Genomic DNA, 18,359 nt, shown 5'->3' on the forward strand with positions numbered 1-18,359 from the left:
CAAAAATTAGCCAGAAGTGGTGGCATGCCTGTAGTCCCAGCTACTCAGGAGGCTGAGGCAGGAGAATCACATCAACACGGAAGGCGGAGGCTGCAGTGAGCCAAGACGGGACCACTGCACACCAGCCTGGATGACAGAAAAAAAAAATTTTAAAAACAAGAACAACAATGAAAACAAACAACAAAAAAGAAAAATTGAGCAGAAATCAGTTTCCAGATAGCCTCTCTCTTCCCCCTGTCCTACACTTTCCCCTATTATTTACATCTTGCATTCATGTGGTATATTTGTTACAACTGATAAGTCAATATCAATATGCTATTACTAACTAAAGTCCACAGTTTACATTAGTGTTACTTCTTTCTGTTGTACACTCTTTCTGTGGATTTTGGCAAATGCACATCATATATCTATCATTACAGTATCATACAGAATAGTGTCACTACCCTAAAAATCCTCTCTGCTCCAACTTTTCAAGATTCCTGCCCTCTCTCACCTGAATTTCTTCTTCTTCTTCTTTTTTTTTTTTTTGGAAACAGAGTCTCACTCTGTTGCCCAGACTGGAATGCAATGGTGCAATCTCAGCTCACTGCAACCTCTGTGTCCCAAGTTCCAGCAATTCTCCTGCTTCAGCCTCCTGAGTAGCTGGAATTACAGGTGACTGCCACTACGACCCAGCTACTTTTTGTATTTTTAGTAGAGACAGGGTTTTACTATGTTGGTCAGGTTGGTCTCGAACTCCTGACCTCAGATGATCCACATGCCTTGGCCTCCCAAAGTGCTGGCATTATAGGTGTGAGCCACCGTGCCTGGCCAAATACTGATCTTTTTACAGGCTCTTCATGTTAACTTTTCCAGAATGTGATATAGTTAGAATCACATAGTACATTGCCTTTTCAGACTGGCTTCTTTCATTTAGCAATATGCATTTAGGTCTCCTACATGTCTTTTTGTGGCTTGATAGCTCATTTTTTAATTTATCATTTAATAATACTGTATGCTCAAAAAAATTAGCTGAGCGTGGTAGCGGGTGTCTGTAGTCCCAGCTGCTTGGGAGGCTGAGGCAGGAGAATGGCATGAACCCAGGAGGTGGAACTTGCAGTGAGCAGAGATCATGCCACTGCACTCCAGCCTGGGTGACAGAGCGAGACTCCGTCTCAAAAATAATAATAATAAAAAAATGATAATACTGTATGCTATGGTATGAATCTATCACAGTTTGTTTATCCATTTACCTACTGAAGGATATCTTGGTTGCTTCCAGTTTTGGGAAATTGTGAATATAGCTGCTACAAACATCTGTGTACAGGTTTTTGTGTGGACATAAGTTTTCAACTCATTTGGGTAAATACTTAACAAGGTCAATTCCTGGATTGTATGGTAAGCCTATATTCAGCTTTCTAAGAAACTGCCAAACCATCTTCCAAAGTGGCTGCATGATTTTGCATTCTTATCAGCAATGAATGAGAGTTCCTATTGCTCCACATCCTCACCAGCATTTGGTGTTGTCAGGGTTCTAGATTTTAGCCATTCAAATAGGTGTGTAGTGGTGTCTCATTGTTACCTTAAGTTACAAATGCTCAAATCACATATGACACTGAACATCTTTTCATATGCTTTTTTGCAATCTGTGTATTTTTTTTTTTTTTTTTTTTTTTGAGACAGAGCCTTGCTTTGTCGACCAAGTTGGAGTGCAGTGGCATGATCTCAGCTCACTGCACTCTCTGCCTCCCGGTTTCAAGCAATTCTCGTGCCTTGGCCTCCCGAGTAGCTGGGATTACAGGCATGCACCACTATGCCCAGCTAATTTTTTTTGTATTTTCGGTAGAGATGGGGGTTTCGCCATGTTTCCCAGACTGGTCTCAAACTCCTGAGCTCAGGCAATCTGCCCACCTCATCCTCCCAAAGTGCTAGGATTACACGCATGAGCCACCGTGGCTGGCCCTTCTTAATTTTGAGTTAATGCCTTCCCATTTTTACAACAATTCTAGGAATTATTCCTAAGGAAAAATTTCAAAAATGGACACTTATTTATTACAAGGTTGTTTGTTTTAGTGTTGTTTGTAACAATGATAAATTAGAAACAATCTAAAGAAGAGATTGGTTAAATAAGCTCCAGGGTCTGTCTATATAACAGAATACAATGTAGTCATTAGTGACAATATCACAGAACTGGGGTCAGCAAATTATGGTAGTACCAGAGCCAAATCTAGCCTGCCACAAAGAGTACACAAGCCATGCCAAGAATGGTTTGGCATTCTTAAATAGTTTTAAAAAATCAAAACAAGAATAATATTTTGTGACAATTATATGAAATTCAAATCTCAGTGCCCATAAGTAAAATGTTACCAGAACACAGCCACACCCATTTGTTTATATATTGTTTGTGGCTGCTTATGCTCTAAATAGCACATTGAGTAGTTGGGATAGAGACCATACAGCCTGCAAAGCCTAAAATAGTTACTGTCTGCTGTTTTCCAGGAAACACTGGTCATCTCACTTTAGAGGAAACTCAGTAATATAAGCTTCAGTGATATAAAAGAGATCCCATTTCTGATGGTGATATGAAAAGAAAAGGAATGGAAATAAGTATTATATATATACACCAAAACTGTTCTCCCTGAGCATTAGTGTAATGGGGTTTTTTCCATTTATTATTTATGAATTTACTGGTGTTTACCATGTACATATATTGTTTATATAGACACATAAACTTTTTTTTTTTTTTTTTTTTGAGATGGGGCCTCACTCTGTTGCCCAGGCTGGAGTACGGTGGCATGATCAAGGCTCACTGCAGCCTTGACCTCCCTGGGCTCAGGTAATCCTCCCACCTCAGCCTCCCAAGTAGCTGGGACCACAGGTGCACGCCATCATGCCTGGCTAATTTTTCTATTTTTTATTGAGACAAGGTTTTGCCATGTTGCCCAGGCTGGGATATAAACATTTTTAAAAATACATCATTGGAAACACTTTAACATTCTGAATGAGGAAAGGAGTGACAGAAAAAGTATTTGACATTTGATATATGAAGGGCACTGACCAATTAGAACCCACACCAGGCACTACCTAGTATTTACCCAGTATAATCGCACAGACCCATTAGAACTGACACTAGGCATAAACTCTCAGTATGACAGTACTGACCAGTCAGAATGAACAATGGCACAAATACTGGGTATAAATACCAGTACCAATGTACCACTGCACGACAGCCCAAAATCAGCCCTCAAAAAAGAATGGGAAATTCACATGGTCCAGTGGCTCCCTTGGCTCTCTGCATCCTCTAACAGTCTGGGAGGCTGGGGCTGCAGTGAGCTGTGATGGCGCCACTGCACTCCAACCTGGATGACAATGTGAGACCCTGTCTCAAAGAAACAAAAACAAAAACAAAAACAAAAAAATCCTCACCACTCTGATTGTTAGCATCCTCTCTTCAGAAAGGTTTGACTACCTTTGTCAATCTAACCGCCCACCTCATCCTTTACCTCAGTAGGTAACTCCTCCTTTCTTGCAGGTTCATTCATTCTTTTGAAGTTATAAAAAAATATTTTTGAGCATCTACAAATGTTACGGAACAGAAGACTTTTAGGATCTCAAATCCATTACATTGCTTTCACAGGGGTTTGGCTGGCTTACAATAACACACTAGATACGATGATGCCATTAAAACTCAATTGCGGCTGGGCAAGGTGGCTCATGTCTGTAATCCCAAAATTTGGGAGGCCGAGGTAGGCGGATCACCTGAGGTCAGGAGTTCAAGACCAGCCTGGCCAATATGGTGAAACTCCCACCTCTACTAAAAAACACAAAATTAGCTGGGTGTGGTAGTGCATGCCTGTAATCCCAGCTATTCGGGTGGCTGAGGCACAAGAAGCACTCGAACCCAGGAGGCAGAGGTTGCAGTGAGTGGAGATCATGCCACTGCACTCCAGTCTGGGCAACAGAGTGAGACTCCATCTCAAAAACAAAAACAAAAACAAATGAACAAAAAAACAAACTCAGTTGCATCAGTCAGGATAAACTAGGGCTATCAAGAATTTATGGCCAGGTGTTGTGGCTCATACCTATAAACTCAACACTTGGAGAGATCAAGATTGGAGGATCACTTGAGACCAGGAGTTTGGGACCAGCCTGGGCAGTACAGCAAGACCCCATCTCTCCCCCTACCCCAAAAAAGTTTATTTTAAGGTGTTTTTCTTTTCTTTTCTTTTCCTAAAGTTTATTTCTTGCTCCTGCTACATCTTCAGACTGGCAAGGGGCTGTGCTCAGTATTCTCGCTCAGGGGCCAAACTCATGGAGGCTCCATCTCAACTCACATCAGTGAACGCAGATGCAAGAGAAGGAAGTGTGGCAAAACACACACTAGATCTTAAGTTTCCACCAGGAAGTGACATATTTTATGTTAAAAGTGACACTCATCACTGTCACCCACGTTCATTGGCCAAAGCAAATCACACAATCACACCCAACTTCAGAGGAGTCAGGGAGGTGCCAAATGACCATGCATCTAAAAGGAGGAAACCTCTAATAATGACCACGAAGGTAAGACAACAACGACCACACAGTGACAGTGAAGTGCAGCCCTTACCTTTCCCAAGTCCTCCATGGACGTCCCTGAAAGTGCTGGGCCAGCCTCAGCTTGCTCCTCTAGTAATGAGAAACCCAATACCTCTTTTTTTTTTTTTTTTTTTTTTTGAGACAGGATCTCCCTCTGTCACCCAGACTGGAGTGCAGTGGGGCGATCTTGGCTCACTGCAACCTCTGCCTCCCAGGTTCAAGCAATTCTCCTGCATCAGCCTCCTGAATAGCTGGGATTACAGGTGCGTGCCACCACACGGGCTAATTTTTGTATTTTTGGTAGAGACGGGGTTTCACCATGTTGGCCAGACTGGTCTCGAACTCCCGACCTCAGGTGATCTGCCCACCTTGGCCTCCCAAAGTGTTGGGATTACAGGCATGAGCCACCGTGCCCAGCTCCCCCAATACCTTTAAAAAGAGCTCCTTGCATGGAATCAGAACCAGCTGCCTGAGACCTCCTCCACATCACGCCTCGTTTTGTCCTACAGAGCAACACGGAAGAAATCTAATTCCAATTGCATATGTCTTTAAACTACTGAAGAATACCTTATCATCTCTTTCTCTGGGCTATTTTTCCTAAATCCTCAAAAGAAAAAGGAAATGAATAATGAAGAGGCATGGTCCCTGTCCTCTAAAAGCATATGGTACTACTTAAAAGCAGCCCTTTGGTGCTTTTTTTTTCTTTCTTTAAAGGAAAAACAAAAACACAAAACAACAAAAAAAAACATCTCCTCACCACGTTTTAGTTACTTTGTGGTACTCTCAGGATGCTAGGTTGCGCACAATAAAATCAATTCAGGCTCTTTTTGAGATGGAGTCTCACCCTGTTGCCCAGGCTGGAGTGCAGTGGTGCCATCTCGGCTCATGCAACCTCCACTCCCAGGATCAAGCGATTCTCGTGCCTCAGCCTCCTAAGTAGCTGGGATTACAGGTGTGTGCCACCATGCCCAGCTAATTTTTGTATTTTTAGTAGAAACGGGGTTTCACCATGTTGGCCAGGCTGGTCTCAAACTTCTGACCTTAGCTCGCCTTGGCCTCCCAAAGTGTTGGGATTACAGGTGTGAGCCACCACGTCTGGTTCAATTCAGGTTCTTTAAGCCAAAAAGAAAGTAATGAAAGGATATTAGGTAGCTCAGAAGACCAGTGGGAGGGCTGGAGAACCAGACTCAGGGGCCATGCCCTGATCCAGCTTCAGCCAGACCCAGGCTCTACGGCATCTGTGTCTTTTCCATCTGTTAGTCAAGCCAGTCTGGTAAGGAAACCCCAGCTACTATCACCACAAGTGCCACAGTTTGCCCCTCTGACGCCAGGCACTGAAACCTCCTGATGACAATTCTTCCCATGGCAGCCCTCTTCTCGCCAGCCCCTCACACACACGCACATGTGCACCCATATGCACATATACACATGCACGTACATGCGCGCACACACACACATGCATATATATACACACACACACACACATATACAAATATATACTGGCTGCCCCTATGACCAGAATGGATTGGTAGCCTCCTTATTTGTGTGACCCACTACTTCCTGATTCTGAGTTGGGCAGGAGTATAGTTTAGCCGAATCTCAACCACATGCCTGATCCCGAGTTGCCAGAAAAGGCTAAGAAACCAACTAGCTGGCATCTCCCACTTCTCTGTTGGGAGATGACGAAAATACATGAAACTTTAAAATATGAAGTATCTACCATGTAGATGGCAAATACCACCAGACATCCTGTACATATGCAACTTTAAAAAGTCTAATTAGATACAGAAGAACTCGCCCATACTGCAGCCTTCGGAGGAATCATGACGGTAACTGGCATTTTGTTTTGTTTTCACCCTGAGGTAAAAAATAGGTGGCCCTGAGCTTCCCAGAAGTTATCCCCAAAAAACCCTGGGTTGCCCACAATGTCCTGGAGAAGGGTGACAGCCCACCCCCTCAGCATGTGCCAGTGGCTTGGCAGGAACCAAAACTGCTGTTCTATTTCTTTAGACCTAACAGAGTGCCCAACATATAGGAGATGTTTCAGAGAATCTTTGTGGGATAAAAAAAAATACTTTATCTGATTCGGCCTCACCACCACAAGCAGGGTATCATTTGCCCCATAACCCAGATGACAAACTGAAGCTGAGAGAAAGTCTATGGCTTACATAAGGGCAAAGGCAGTATGCACCTAAACTGGCAACATAATCCCTGCATGGACAAGAAAGTGACGGTAGTATACGCCTACCTAGTTTTTTAAAAACTTATTTTTATTATTATTATTATTTTTTTTTGAGACAGAGTCTTGCACTGTCACCCAGGCTGGAGTACAGTGGCATAATCTTGGCTCACTGCAACCTCCGCCTCCCAGGTTCAAGTGATTCTCATGCCCCAGACTCTCCTGAAGCTGGGACTACAGGCACATGCCACCATGCCTGGCTAATTTTTGTATTTTTAGTAGAGATGGGGTTTTGCCACATTGGCCAGGCTGGTCTCGAACTCTGGACCTCAGGTGATCCACTGGCCTTGGCCTCCCAAAGTGCTGGGATTACAGGCGTGAGTCATCATGCCTGTCCCCTGCCTAGTTTTTAACACCCTGTCATAATTTCCTTCATTAGATGAGCTTCACTGGTTTAATAAAAACATGGGGAAATGAACTATCAAAGGGATACAGTCATCAGAAAAATTCAACCCCTAGCACAACTTCACAAGTAATTTTTCCATACAATTTAGCTCTTAATTTATAATGTTCCAGTTCCTACAGCTCATAAAAAATGAGCCCAAAACTTAGTGGTATAAAACAATCATTTATTATGCTTATAGATTTCATGGATCAGGAATTCAGACAACGCAGAGGAGGGGACAGGTTGACTCTGCTCCACAGTGTCTGGGGCCTCAGCTGGAAGCCTTGAAGGCTGGTGGCTGGAATCTTCTGAAAGCTGATTCACTCACATGTCTAGACTTTGGGGTTGGCTGTTGGCTGGAGGCTTCAGTTCTTTTCAGGGGCAGGCATCCTTACAAAGAGCCAGGCACTTCTGCCTGGCTTTTTATCCTTTTTATGTCACATAGCATTACATTTGGCATAATGTATTTCATACATACATACATGTTTGTGTATGTATGTACATGTGTATGTGTATATATATGTAATATATTAACTGTTGCCTTACAACAAATTACCCCAAAACTTAGTAGCCAAACAGGCCAGGCGTGGTGGCATGTGCCTATAATCCCAGTACTTTGGGAGGCCAAGGCAGGAGGATCACTTGAGCCCAGATTTCAAAACCAGCCTGGGCAACACAGGGAGACCCCATTTCTACAAAAAATAAAATATTAGCTAGTGCTGGGCAGAGTGACTCATGCCTGTAATCCCAGCACTTTGAGAGTCTGAGGCAGGTAGAACACTTGAGGTCAGGAGTTCAAGACCAGCCTGGCCAATGTGACGAAACCCTGTCTCTACTAAAAATACAAAAATTAGCTGGAAGTGGTGGCGTGGCTTGTAGTCCCAGCTACTTGAGAGGCTGAGGCAGGAGAATTTCTTGAATCCAGGAGGCAGAGAATGCCGTGAGCTAAGATCATGCCACTGCACTCCAGCCTAGGCGACAGAGCGAGATGCTGTCTCAAAAAAAAAAAAAAAATTATATATATACACACACACACAACTTATATATTATATATATTTGAATATATATAATATATATTTTTATTAGCCAGGCATGGAGAGGATGCTGAGGCAGGAGGATTGCTTGAGTCTAGGTGTTCAAGGATGCAGTGAGCTATGACTGTGCCACTGCACTGGGCAACTGAGTGAGACCCTGTCTCAAAAAAATAAAAAGTAAATAAAATAAAACCACAAACATGTATGATTTTACATAGTTTCTTAGGGTTGAGAATGTACGAGCTGGGGTGTTCTGTCTCAGGGCCTCTCATGAGATTACAGGGTTATGGTCATCTGAAGGCTTGAAGGGGCTGGAGGATCTTCCTTCCAGCTCATATACAAGTGTTGGCAAGGGGCCTCTGTTCCATGCAGAGGCCACGCAGGCCTCTCCAGAGGGCTACTCTGACACGGTAGCTGGTTTCCCCCAGCCCCACTGATCCAAGATGGAAGGTGAAGTGCCTTTTGTAACCCAATCTCAGAAGTGACATACCATCCCTTCTGCCCTGTCCTATTAGTCACACAGAGGACCCTGGGACAGTGTAGGAGGGAAGTATACCAGCGTGTGAATAACAGAAGGTGGGACCACTGGGGGCCTCCTTGGAAAGTACAACCTGCTAAACAGATATGGTTACATGTACACATCTTCCTTCCCTTCCCTTTTTTGTTTGTTTGTTTGTTTGTTTGTTTTTTGAGACAGAGTCTTTCTCTGTCGCCCAGGCTAGAGTGCAATGACACAATCTCAGCTCACTGCAACTCCGCCTCCCAGGTTCGAGCAATTCTCCTGACTCAACCTCCCGAGTAGCTGGGACTGCAGGCACACTCCGCCACGCCAGCTAATTTTTGTATTTTTAGTAGAGACAGGGTTTTGCCATGTTGACCAGGCTGGTCTTGAACTCCTGACCTCAGGTGATCCGCCCGCCTCAGCTTTCCAAAGTGCTGGGATTACAGGTGTGAGCCACCACACCCGGCCCTTCCCTTCCTCTTTTAAAGTCCAAGTCTGTATTTTGTTCTGCTCCGTCCCTACATCCTTGCTTTTTAGCATGCAGCAGGTACTCACTAAGTACTTGGTAGATGGATATTGTACAAGACATGAGTAGTGTTTGTGCATAGCCAGCTTCCCTTCGTTCCGCCACATAGAGCACTTCTCAGCCCCCCACAATTGGATGGGCTTGTGACTACTAGCAAGTTAAACATGCATGGAAAGACCTGTGTCACTGCCACACTGAGGGAATGAAAGGTGGGGTTATGACTCTAGTCTCTTTCCTGCCATAGCATCCCATGAACGATGTCAAATGCTCTGGTAAGTGTAGCTAACACATGAATAGCCTCAGCCTACTTCCATCCCAAACCTGAGGCTGTGCAGAATGGAGGCTCTGCCCCCTGGGAGACAAGCTGCAGGCACAAGAAAAGTATCTGAGTTTTGGGGGAGTTGTTACTGAAGCCTGACCTGACCTATCCAGATTACAGATCTACCATCTCTTTTAGCAAACCGGCTAGCCTCAAGTTGCAGATGGGGAACTGAGGCTCAAAAAGGCCAAAAGACTAACCCAAGGTCATATAGCAAGTACATACTAGAGGTGAGTTCTGAATTTGAGTCTTCTATCTACTAGTTTAGGAGGTGGTATGGTATATCGATTAATTCCATGGAAGGTTGAGCCAATAAACTTGACCTGAACCCTGATGAGCAAATCGCTAAAATTCTCTAAGCTCAATGATCTCAGTCTGTAAAACTGGGATATAATAATTACCTTCTTCAAAGGTTACCTTTGAAGATTATGAGGATTAAATGAGATGACCTCATAAATCATAAGCCCTTAACAAATGCTATATACTGTCATTATCATTTCCCTTACACTTCAGCCTCTGAGCTAACTGTATAGAGTTGCAGCCTTTTTCCTTCACCCTTCCCCTGATTCCTGATTCCCCTGAAATGCCTTTACAAGGCATTTTCCAATCAATTCCAAAGCCCCCAGACTATTTCCTCCATGGTTTCTCTTGGTAAAGATGTCAAGGTGATTTTTTTTTCCTACTCAAACATAACACATTTTCCATCTTTCTATTATTAGCCTTTCTCTGCCCAACATGCTTTTATTGGGCATTTCTCATTAGTGCAGCTAGCCTGGTGACAGCATACAGCACTGTTGACTCAAGTCGGTAGACACAAAGCAAACCAGCTTCTCGCTCTGCCACCATTTGAGAACGAACTGCAAGAGAAAAGTCTCAAGGAAAACAAAGCCTGATCTGCAAAGGTCATGTGTGTACCTACCCTGGGGGAAGAGACCTTTCCAAAGCTCTTCTTGTGTACTGGAAAAACTCATTACCTATTCTTCAGTATGGGAATAGTCAAATAAATGAGGACATAGCCCCGTAATAAAATAGTATGTAGTCACCAAAAAGAATGAGGTAAGAATGTAGGAGTACTGACTGGGAGCAATGCTGATGATACAGTTTTCAGTGCAGAAAAGCAAGTTCCACAACAATATACACAGTATAATCCTGATTTTGTAAAAGAAATACAATTTAATCAGGATACATACATACGTATGTAATTACACATATGCATATCTATATGTACAAACCTACAGATACACAACTGTATATGGAAAAAAAAAACAACCGCCAGGCGCAGTGGCTCATGCCTGTAATCCCAGCACTTTGGGAGGGACAGGCAGGTGGATCATTTGAGGTCAGAAGTTCAAGACCAGCCTGGTCAACATGGTGAGACCCCGTCTTTACTAAAAATACAAAAATTAGGGCCAGGCGCGGTGGCTCAAGCCTGTAATCCCAGCACTTTGGGAGGCCGAGACAGGCGGATCACAAAGTCAGGAGATCAAGACCATCCTGGCTAACATGGTGAAACCCCGTCTCTACTAAAAAATACAAAAAACTAGCTGGGCGAGGTGGCGGGCACCTGTAGTCGCAGCTACTCGGGAGGCTGAGGCAGGAGAATGGCGTAAACCCGGGAGGCGGAGCTTGCAGTGAGCTGATATCCGGCCACTGCACCCCAGCCTGGGCGACAGAGCAAGACTGCATCTCAAAAAAAAAAAAAAAATACAAAAATTAGCCGGGCATGGGGGCGTATGCCTGTAATCCTAGATACTCAGAGGCTAGGCAGAAGAATCACTTGAACCCAAGAGACAGATGGTGCAATGAGCTAAGATCACACCACTGGACTCCAACCTGGGCAACAGAGTGAGCCTCTGTCTCAAAAAAAAAAAAAAAAGAGAAAGAAAAAGGAAAAAGAAAAAGAAAAAAAAAACCAGGGGCTGGGCACAGTGGTACATGCCTGTAATCCCAGCACTTTGGGGAAGCTGAGGTGGACAGATTGCTTAAGCCAACCTAGGCAACATGGCAAAATTCTGTCCCTATTAAAAAACATACAAAAATTAGCCAGGCATGGTGGTGCGTGCCTGTGGTCCCAGCTACTTGGGAGGCTGAGGTGGGAGGATCACTTGAGCCTGGAAAGTTGAGGCTGCAGAGAGCCAAGATTGTACCACTGTATTCTAGCCTGGGCAATAGAGTGAGACCCTGTCCTCATTCAATCCTCACCATATCTCTATGAGATAGGTGTAATTATTCCTGTATTACCAAAAAGTGAGGTTCAGAGTCAAGTGTTCAAGGTCACACAATTGAACATGCAGCAAAATACATTAGTCAACAGAATATGCAGTTCCTAAAACGTAGTCTGTTTGTACTCAGTAAACACTGTGCCATGATTTCTGCAAATTCACCTGCTTATCAAACTCGGGCTTCAGAGAGTCTTCAGTGAAGATGTGGAATTGGATCTTCCTGTGGCTAAAGAGCACAGCTGATTTGAGCATGACCAGTGTCTCCTCCAGCCGATTGCCACAGGCCACCACAGCCAGGTGGATCCAGAGCTCGGGTGGCAGCACAGCTTGGAAACTCCTGGGTTCTCCAGGCCTTCTAGGAAGAAGGAAGACAAGTGAAATCTATTACTAAACTCAAAAAAGTAAAAACAACAAAACACCAGCGAGTGAATGGTTAGAACATTTCAAAACATGATCAGGCACAATCTGTTATATTTTATAAAGTGATAAGCATTTTGACAATTCTTCCTGCTTAGAGAAAAATACCATTTATTCCCATATTTATCCTGGCAATAGCAGGATGAGTCACTGTTTGGACTGCTATAGGTGTCTGAGGCTTTTTCTGCCAGCACTCAGCTGTCTAGTGCCTGCTGGCTGCCTACTGGCCCATGTTTGGAAATAGTATTGCTAAACTTCGACAGCTGACACAAGGGCTGTGGAGCTCCCACTCGCACAGGCCGTGGAAATTAGATTTGAATGCAACTTGAACAAGAGGAGGGTGGGTTGTGGCTTTCCCATGTGAAACGAGCAACACGATATTCCCATCATCTGGATGTTTTTAGGTTGGGGTGGAATGCATGACCACTGGACCAAAGCAAGTCATGCAAGTCTGGGAGGTGAGAAAAGAAAACAACATATGTGCCCTGACTACATCTCAGGAGAGTCTTGAAGAAACAGGTGTTAATCCTGACTGTCTCGCCAATACTGGTGAGGTGGTGGGTATGAAATTCATCTTCCAGTATGAAATTCACATTAATGAGAAACAGGCAGGAGAGGGGGCAGGTTAAACTGAAAATGATCAAGGTATCATATACTGAGTCAACAGCTGACAGAGGGATAGGGTCCAAGGGTCCAGAATCATCATCCAGCTATTTCCTAGTAATAAAAGATTTGTTCCAGACCAGGGGATGCAGCCAAGCCTCAAACACACCACAGAGAAACATTTGCAGGCAAGTTGGAAGAAGTTGGCCTGGAAAAGGTGCCCTGAGACAAATGAAACTAATTTACTTGCACAAAAGATTTGGAGACCAGGGGAACTTGGATGTCAAATGCTACCTTCCTTCCAAAAACTTCGAGTTCAATCAGCTTGCTGCTCCATTATTCACTGCATGGTTGAATAATGGCAGTCTTGCTCCAGATTTCTTTCACCAGGAGGAAAGTTGAAGATGTGGGTGGAGCATTTTGGAAAGCTTCCCAATTTGATTACTTATGAGCATGCTTAGCAGAGGCACAGTCTCATGGCTCAGCTAAGACCAGATGCGGAGGGTTACTTGGATTCCATCTACTTTGGGGATCACAGGAAAAGACAGTAGAGATATCTCAAGTATCTCTGGAAATTGTCCACTTCTCTCCATTCTCCCTGCCATTCATTATCTGGTGAGGCCACCATCTCCCTTCCCTTGGATCACTGAGACAGCCCTCTGGGTGGTCCACCTGTCTCCAATCTTATCTTTAACCCCCAGCCTATGCTTTCTCCTGGTTGGTGCCAGGGTGATGTTCCTTTAAAATGCAAATAGGATTGTGTTATTCTCTTGATTAAAATCACGCAAGGGCTCCCCAGTGCCCCCAAGATCAAGTCGAAGCTGCTGACTATGGTTGCTACTTACGTATCTCACAACTGCCCCCAATACCCTAACCTAGAAAGGCGGCCATTCACAATCATAGTCATATTCTGTTTCACTTCCAGCGCAAGTGACCACGCTGTGTTGCCTCCAGGTCTTGGCACATACATTGTCTGTCTCTCTTTATTTCAGAAATGCTCTTCTCTGCCCTCTTTTCCTTGCTAACTCCAGATCATTTATCAATCAACAAATCTTTACTAAGTACTATCATGTGTAGACATTATAATAGAAAGACAGTAGTGAACAAAATAAAGACGCCTGCACTGGAGGAAGTTACATTCTGCAAGGAATAAGGGAAACACAAAAATAAATAAGAGTCAAAGTAGATAGTAACTAAATAATTTACATAGAAAGCTAGACAGTAATAAGTACTATGAAGGGAATACATAGTGGAGCAGGATGGGGGTACCAAGAGTGGCTGGTGGGCTGGGGCAGCATATTCCTGACAGTGCCCAGTTGGAAAAGGCCTAACTAAGGTGAGTTCTGCAAATGACCTACAAGAGGGGAGGTAGGGAGCCATATGCACATCTGGGGGGAGGAGCATGCCATGCAGAGGGGACAGCAGAACAAAGGCACTAAATCAGGGATCTGCCTGAAGAATGTGAGGACCCCTGCCTGCAAGACTCACAGGCCTGGTCTCTTCCTTGGCTTCATGGCTGGGTTTTCATGTTTGCTATTTAAGCCAACTCCCAATTCACATGTAAAGGGATGTGAAGGAGATGTTAAAGATGATGCTAAAATGACAGCCAATCTCTAAAAATCAGTCAAGACACTAGCTGAAAAACGCTACGAAAGAGATTTAATGCAAACTCATTTGCTTAAGATTATGCCCAATATTTAGGGATATGCATATGATTCAAATGGACTAAGACTATAAAGGCAATCACTTAGATATCTTAAATACGAACACCCTCACCTGCCCCCAAACAGAACGACTCCATCTAGTTTAGCTTTACATATTGGGCTTCTGCAAGGATAACAAGTTTTAATCTTAGTAATCAGGGAAGTACAAATCCAAATAATAAAGAGATTGATTTTTATTTTCAGACTGGCAAAAATTACAAAGTAAAATAGAAGCTGGACCATATTGAGCTGTCATGTGGCTATGGGGCAGGGGACAGCTCAGGCGCTAGTGGGGGCAGTGTAAGTTGGACTGAACACTTTGGAGAGCCATTTGGCAACATTTAACACAGGTGAAGATGGAGGTACACCCTCCACCCCTCCAGTCCAACTCCTGCATATATAACCTGAAGAAACTCTTGCACATTTGCACAAGACCTATGCAAGAATGTTCACAGCAGCGTTGTTTATTGATAATGAAAAATAGGTAATAAACTTCAGTGACTATGCAAAGGAGAAAAGTGAATATATTTGCTATGTTTTTAAAGTGAATACCATATAGCAGTGAAAAAAAAATAAACCAGACTGACATGTACCAACATAAGGCCAAAGAGGATGAAAAACAACAGGCCAGTGCGGTGGCTCATGCCTGTAATCCCAGCACTTTGGGAGGTCGAGGCAGGCAGATCACTTGAGGTCAGGAGTTTGAGACCAGCCTGGCCATGATGGTGAAACCTTGTCTCTACTAAAAATACAAAAATTAGGCGGGTGTGGTAGCATGTGCCTGTAATCCCAGCTACTTGGGAGGCTGAGGCAGGAGAATTGCTTGAACCTGGGAGACTGAGGTTGCAATGAGCTGAGATGGTGCCACTGCACTCCAGCTGGGTGAGAGTGAGACTGTCTCAAAACAAATGCAGGAGAGTGGTTATTTTTTCCCTCCCCTCCCCTCCCCTCCCCTCCCCTCCCCTCCCCTCCTCCCCTCCCCTCCCCTCCCCTCCCCTCCTCTCCTTTCCCCTTTTTTTTCTCCTTTCCTTTCCCCTTTCCTTTCTCCTTTCCTTTCTCCTTTCCCCTTTCCTTTCTCCTTTCCCCTTTCCTTTCCCCTTTCCCCTTTTCTTTCTTCTTTCTTTTTTTTTTGGGACAGAATCTCACTCTGCTGCCCAGGCTGGAGTACAGTGGTGTGATTTCAGCTCACTGTAACCTCAGCTCCCTGCAACCTCCACCTCCCAGGATCAAGCAATTCTCATGCCTCAGCCTCCTAAGTAGCAGGGACTACAAGTGGGAGGCCACCACGCCTGGTTAATTTTTTTTTTTTTGTATCTTTAGTAGAGACGGGGTTTTGCCACGTTAGCCAGGCTGGTCTCGAACTCCTTGCCTCAAGTGATCCGCCCGCCTTGGCCTCCCAAAATGCTGGGATTACAGGCATGAGCCACCATGCCCGGCCGGATAGTGGTTATTTCTGATTAAAATCTTATTCCTTAAGTCAAGCGGTGGGCACTTCATTTTGTTATTATCTTTACTTTTTGTGGCCCCAAACTATTTGACTCTTTTTTTAATTAAAAAAAAGCATGCACTGCCCCGCAAGACAGCAGGTCACCTCTTCTCTTCTTTGCAGGCTTCAGTGATTTGGGTCTGCACAGTACAAAAAGCAGGGGCTAGGGACAATCTTTCACAGTGTCTGGTGACAGGTACTAAAAAAGAAAAATAAAACCTCTCCTGGTGCCAGTTCAAGTATCAGTGGTTGGGATTTAACGAGACCTCTGCTGGCCTCACCCTATTACTTCTCACATTACATGAAAAATCTCAGGCTTTAGGTAATCAGTGTTAGTGCTGTGCAGTCACAATGCATAATAAAGTTTAAGGACACCGGTGTGGTGTGCCTTTCACCAGCTCCTACTGATGGCACTCTCAAATGTCACTCAAGACTGTGAGGATCCAGGGGAGTGCAGTCTAGGTACCTAGGACTCCTTAACCCCTTGAATGACTAGGATTGGGCAGGGAATGGGTGATAGGGAATTCTAGCACTGCTGTGACTGATGGTTAATATTTAAGTTCTTATTTTTACTTTATAAAAGGGGACTGGAGTGAACATTTGCTGTCCAGAAATTTTAAGGACCTGTTGCTAAGGGAGGGGCTGATGGCAACGATCCTGGTAACCATGCTGGTACAGCCTGAACAGGAGTCAACCTATCGCAGTGGAAAAGCAGAGTCAGATGATGGCAGGGCAGATCTCCCGTGACTACGTGGATCTAGGTGCACCTGACCCTAACCTGGGGCAGTTTAGTTATTAAGCCAGTAAACTCCCTTTTGCTTAAACCAATTTGAAACAAACTTACAACTTAGCAATCAAAATAATAAGAGTCACAACATAGGTCCTAAAAAGATGTTTCTAATCAACTTTGACTCTTCCTGCCTCGCTCATATTCACTTCATTTATCTTTTGAAATGCCCACTGAACCCATTCCCTCCTTGTTGCTCACTGCTATGACCCCTACCCAAATCGTGACCATTCTTCCAGTTTTGTGGCTGGAAGAGATACCAGACACCATGTGGGGCAGCATCATAATCATCTGCAGTGTCTGTTATTCTGCAGACTCCCAACCCACAGAGATTCTGATTCCATGGGTCTTGGGTGAGGCCCTGGAGTCTGCATACTAACACACTTGTACTACACACCACTCATAGTTCAGCTATGGTCAGGAACCAGGGATCTGAGCTCACATCTCACCTCTCCTCCTTTCCTTAAGACTTACATTCCCAGAAATGGAATTACTGGGTTAACATCTATGACCCTTTCAAGAAAGTAGCAATTTTGATGGTTTCTCAAATTTACCCAAGTTCTAAAGGAAAGCATCAGACTACGAGAAGAAAGCAAAAAGTGTAACAAACACTACCCCGGCCATCTCTGGATTACCTGTACTATGTAAGTGGAAATGGTCTTGCGTAAGACCTACTGCCTCCTAATTTCCATGTATTCCAATGGGGTGATGCATAGGTGTTAGTAAACATTTAGACTCCAATACAGCAAGTAACACTGAGTTACACAGTGAGAAAGCCATTGCATTTGCGGTGCTTTTTCAATAACACCAACAACAATAAAGTCTCAGCTTGATGCTTTTTAAGAATTTTAATATTTTCTTATTCTTTTTGTTTTGTTTTGTTTTTTGAGACGCAGTCTTGTCGTGTGGCAAAGGCTCGAGTGCAATGGTGCGATCCCAGTTCACTGCAACTCTGCCTCCTGGGTTCAAACGATTCTAGTTAGATACCTACAGGAACTGAAAACATGTGTCCACATAAAAGGTTGTACACAAATGTTCAAATAGCAGCATTATTCCAAATAGCCAAAAAGTCCAACTTAAATGTCCATCAACTGGTAAACTGATACATCAAATATCCATACAATGGAATACTATTTGGCAGTAAAAAGGAATCAAGTATGATATGATGTGTGCTACAACATAAATGAACCTTGAAAACAGTAAACCTGTGAACGTAATGACAATATAAAAAGCCACATATTTTATGATTCCACATATATGAAAAGTCCAAAATAGGCAAAGCCACAGAGATAGGAAGTATATTAATGAGGCGAGGTGCAGTGGCTCACCCCTGTAATCCCAGCACTTTGGGAGGCTGAGGCGGGTGGATCACTTGAGGTCAGTAGTTTGAGACCAGCCTGGCCAACATGGAGAAACCCCATCTCTACTAAAAACATAAAAATTAGCAAGGGGTGGTGGTGCTTGCCTGTAATCCCAGCACTCTGGGAGGATGAGAAAGGCAGATCACTTGAGGCCAGAAGTTTGAAAACAGCCTGGCCAACATGGAGAAACCCCGTCTCTACCAAAAATGTAAAAATTAGCT

At 44.0% G+C, this 18,359-nt stretch overlaps 1 protein-coding gene across 3 annotated transcripts in view; it reads right to left on the reverse strand.

Annotated features, from left to right (window-relative positions):
• GXYLT2 (glucoside xylosyltransferase 2) overlaps positions 1–18,359 on the reverse strand; it is an 81,650-nt gene that overhangs the window by 49,222 nt on the left and 14,069 nt on the right. For 2 of the 3 annotated variants that reach the window (XM_007984999.3, XM_038003654.2), the window contains exon 2: positions 11,944–12,136. In XM_007984999.3, coding sequence (XP_007983190.1) covers positions 11,944–12,136 — 193 coding nt within the window. The remainder of the gene's footprint in view (positions 1–11,943; positions 12,137–18,359) is intronic. The other variant, XM_038003653.2, reaches the window with a different exon arrangement.

This window comes from Chlorocebus sabaeus, chromosome 22, assembly GCF_047675955.1.
Source record: "Chlorocebus sabaeus isolate Y175 chromosome 22, mChlSab1.0.hap1, whole genome shotgun sequence".
In the NCBI taxonomy this organism is placed as follows: domain Eukaryota; kingdom Metazoa; phylum Chordata; class Mammalia; order Primates; family Cercopithecidae; genus Chlorocebus; species Chlorocebus sabaeus.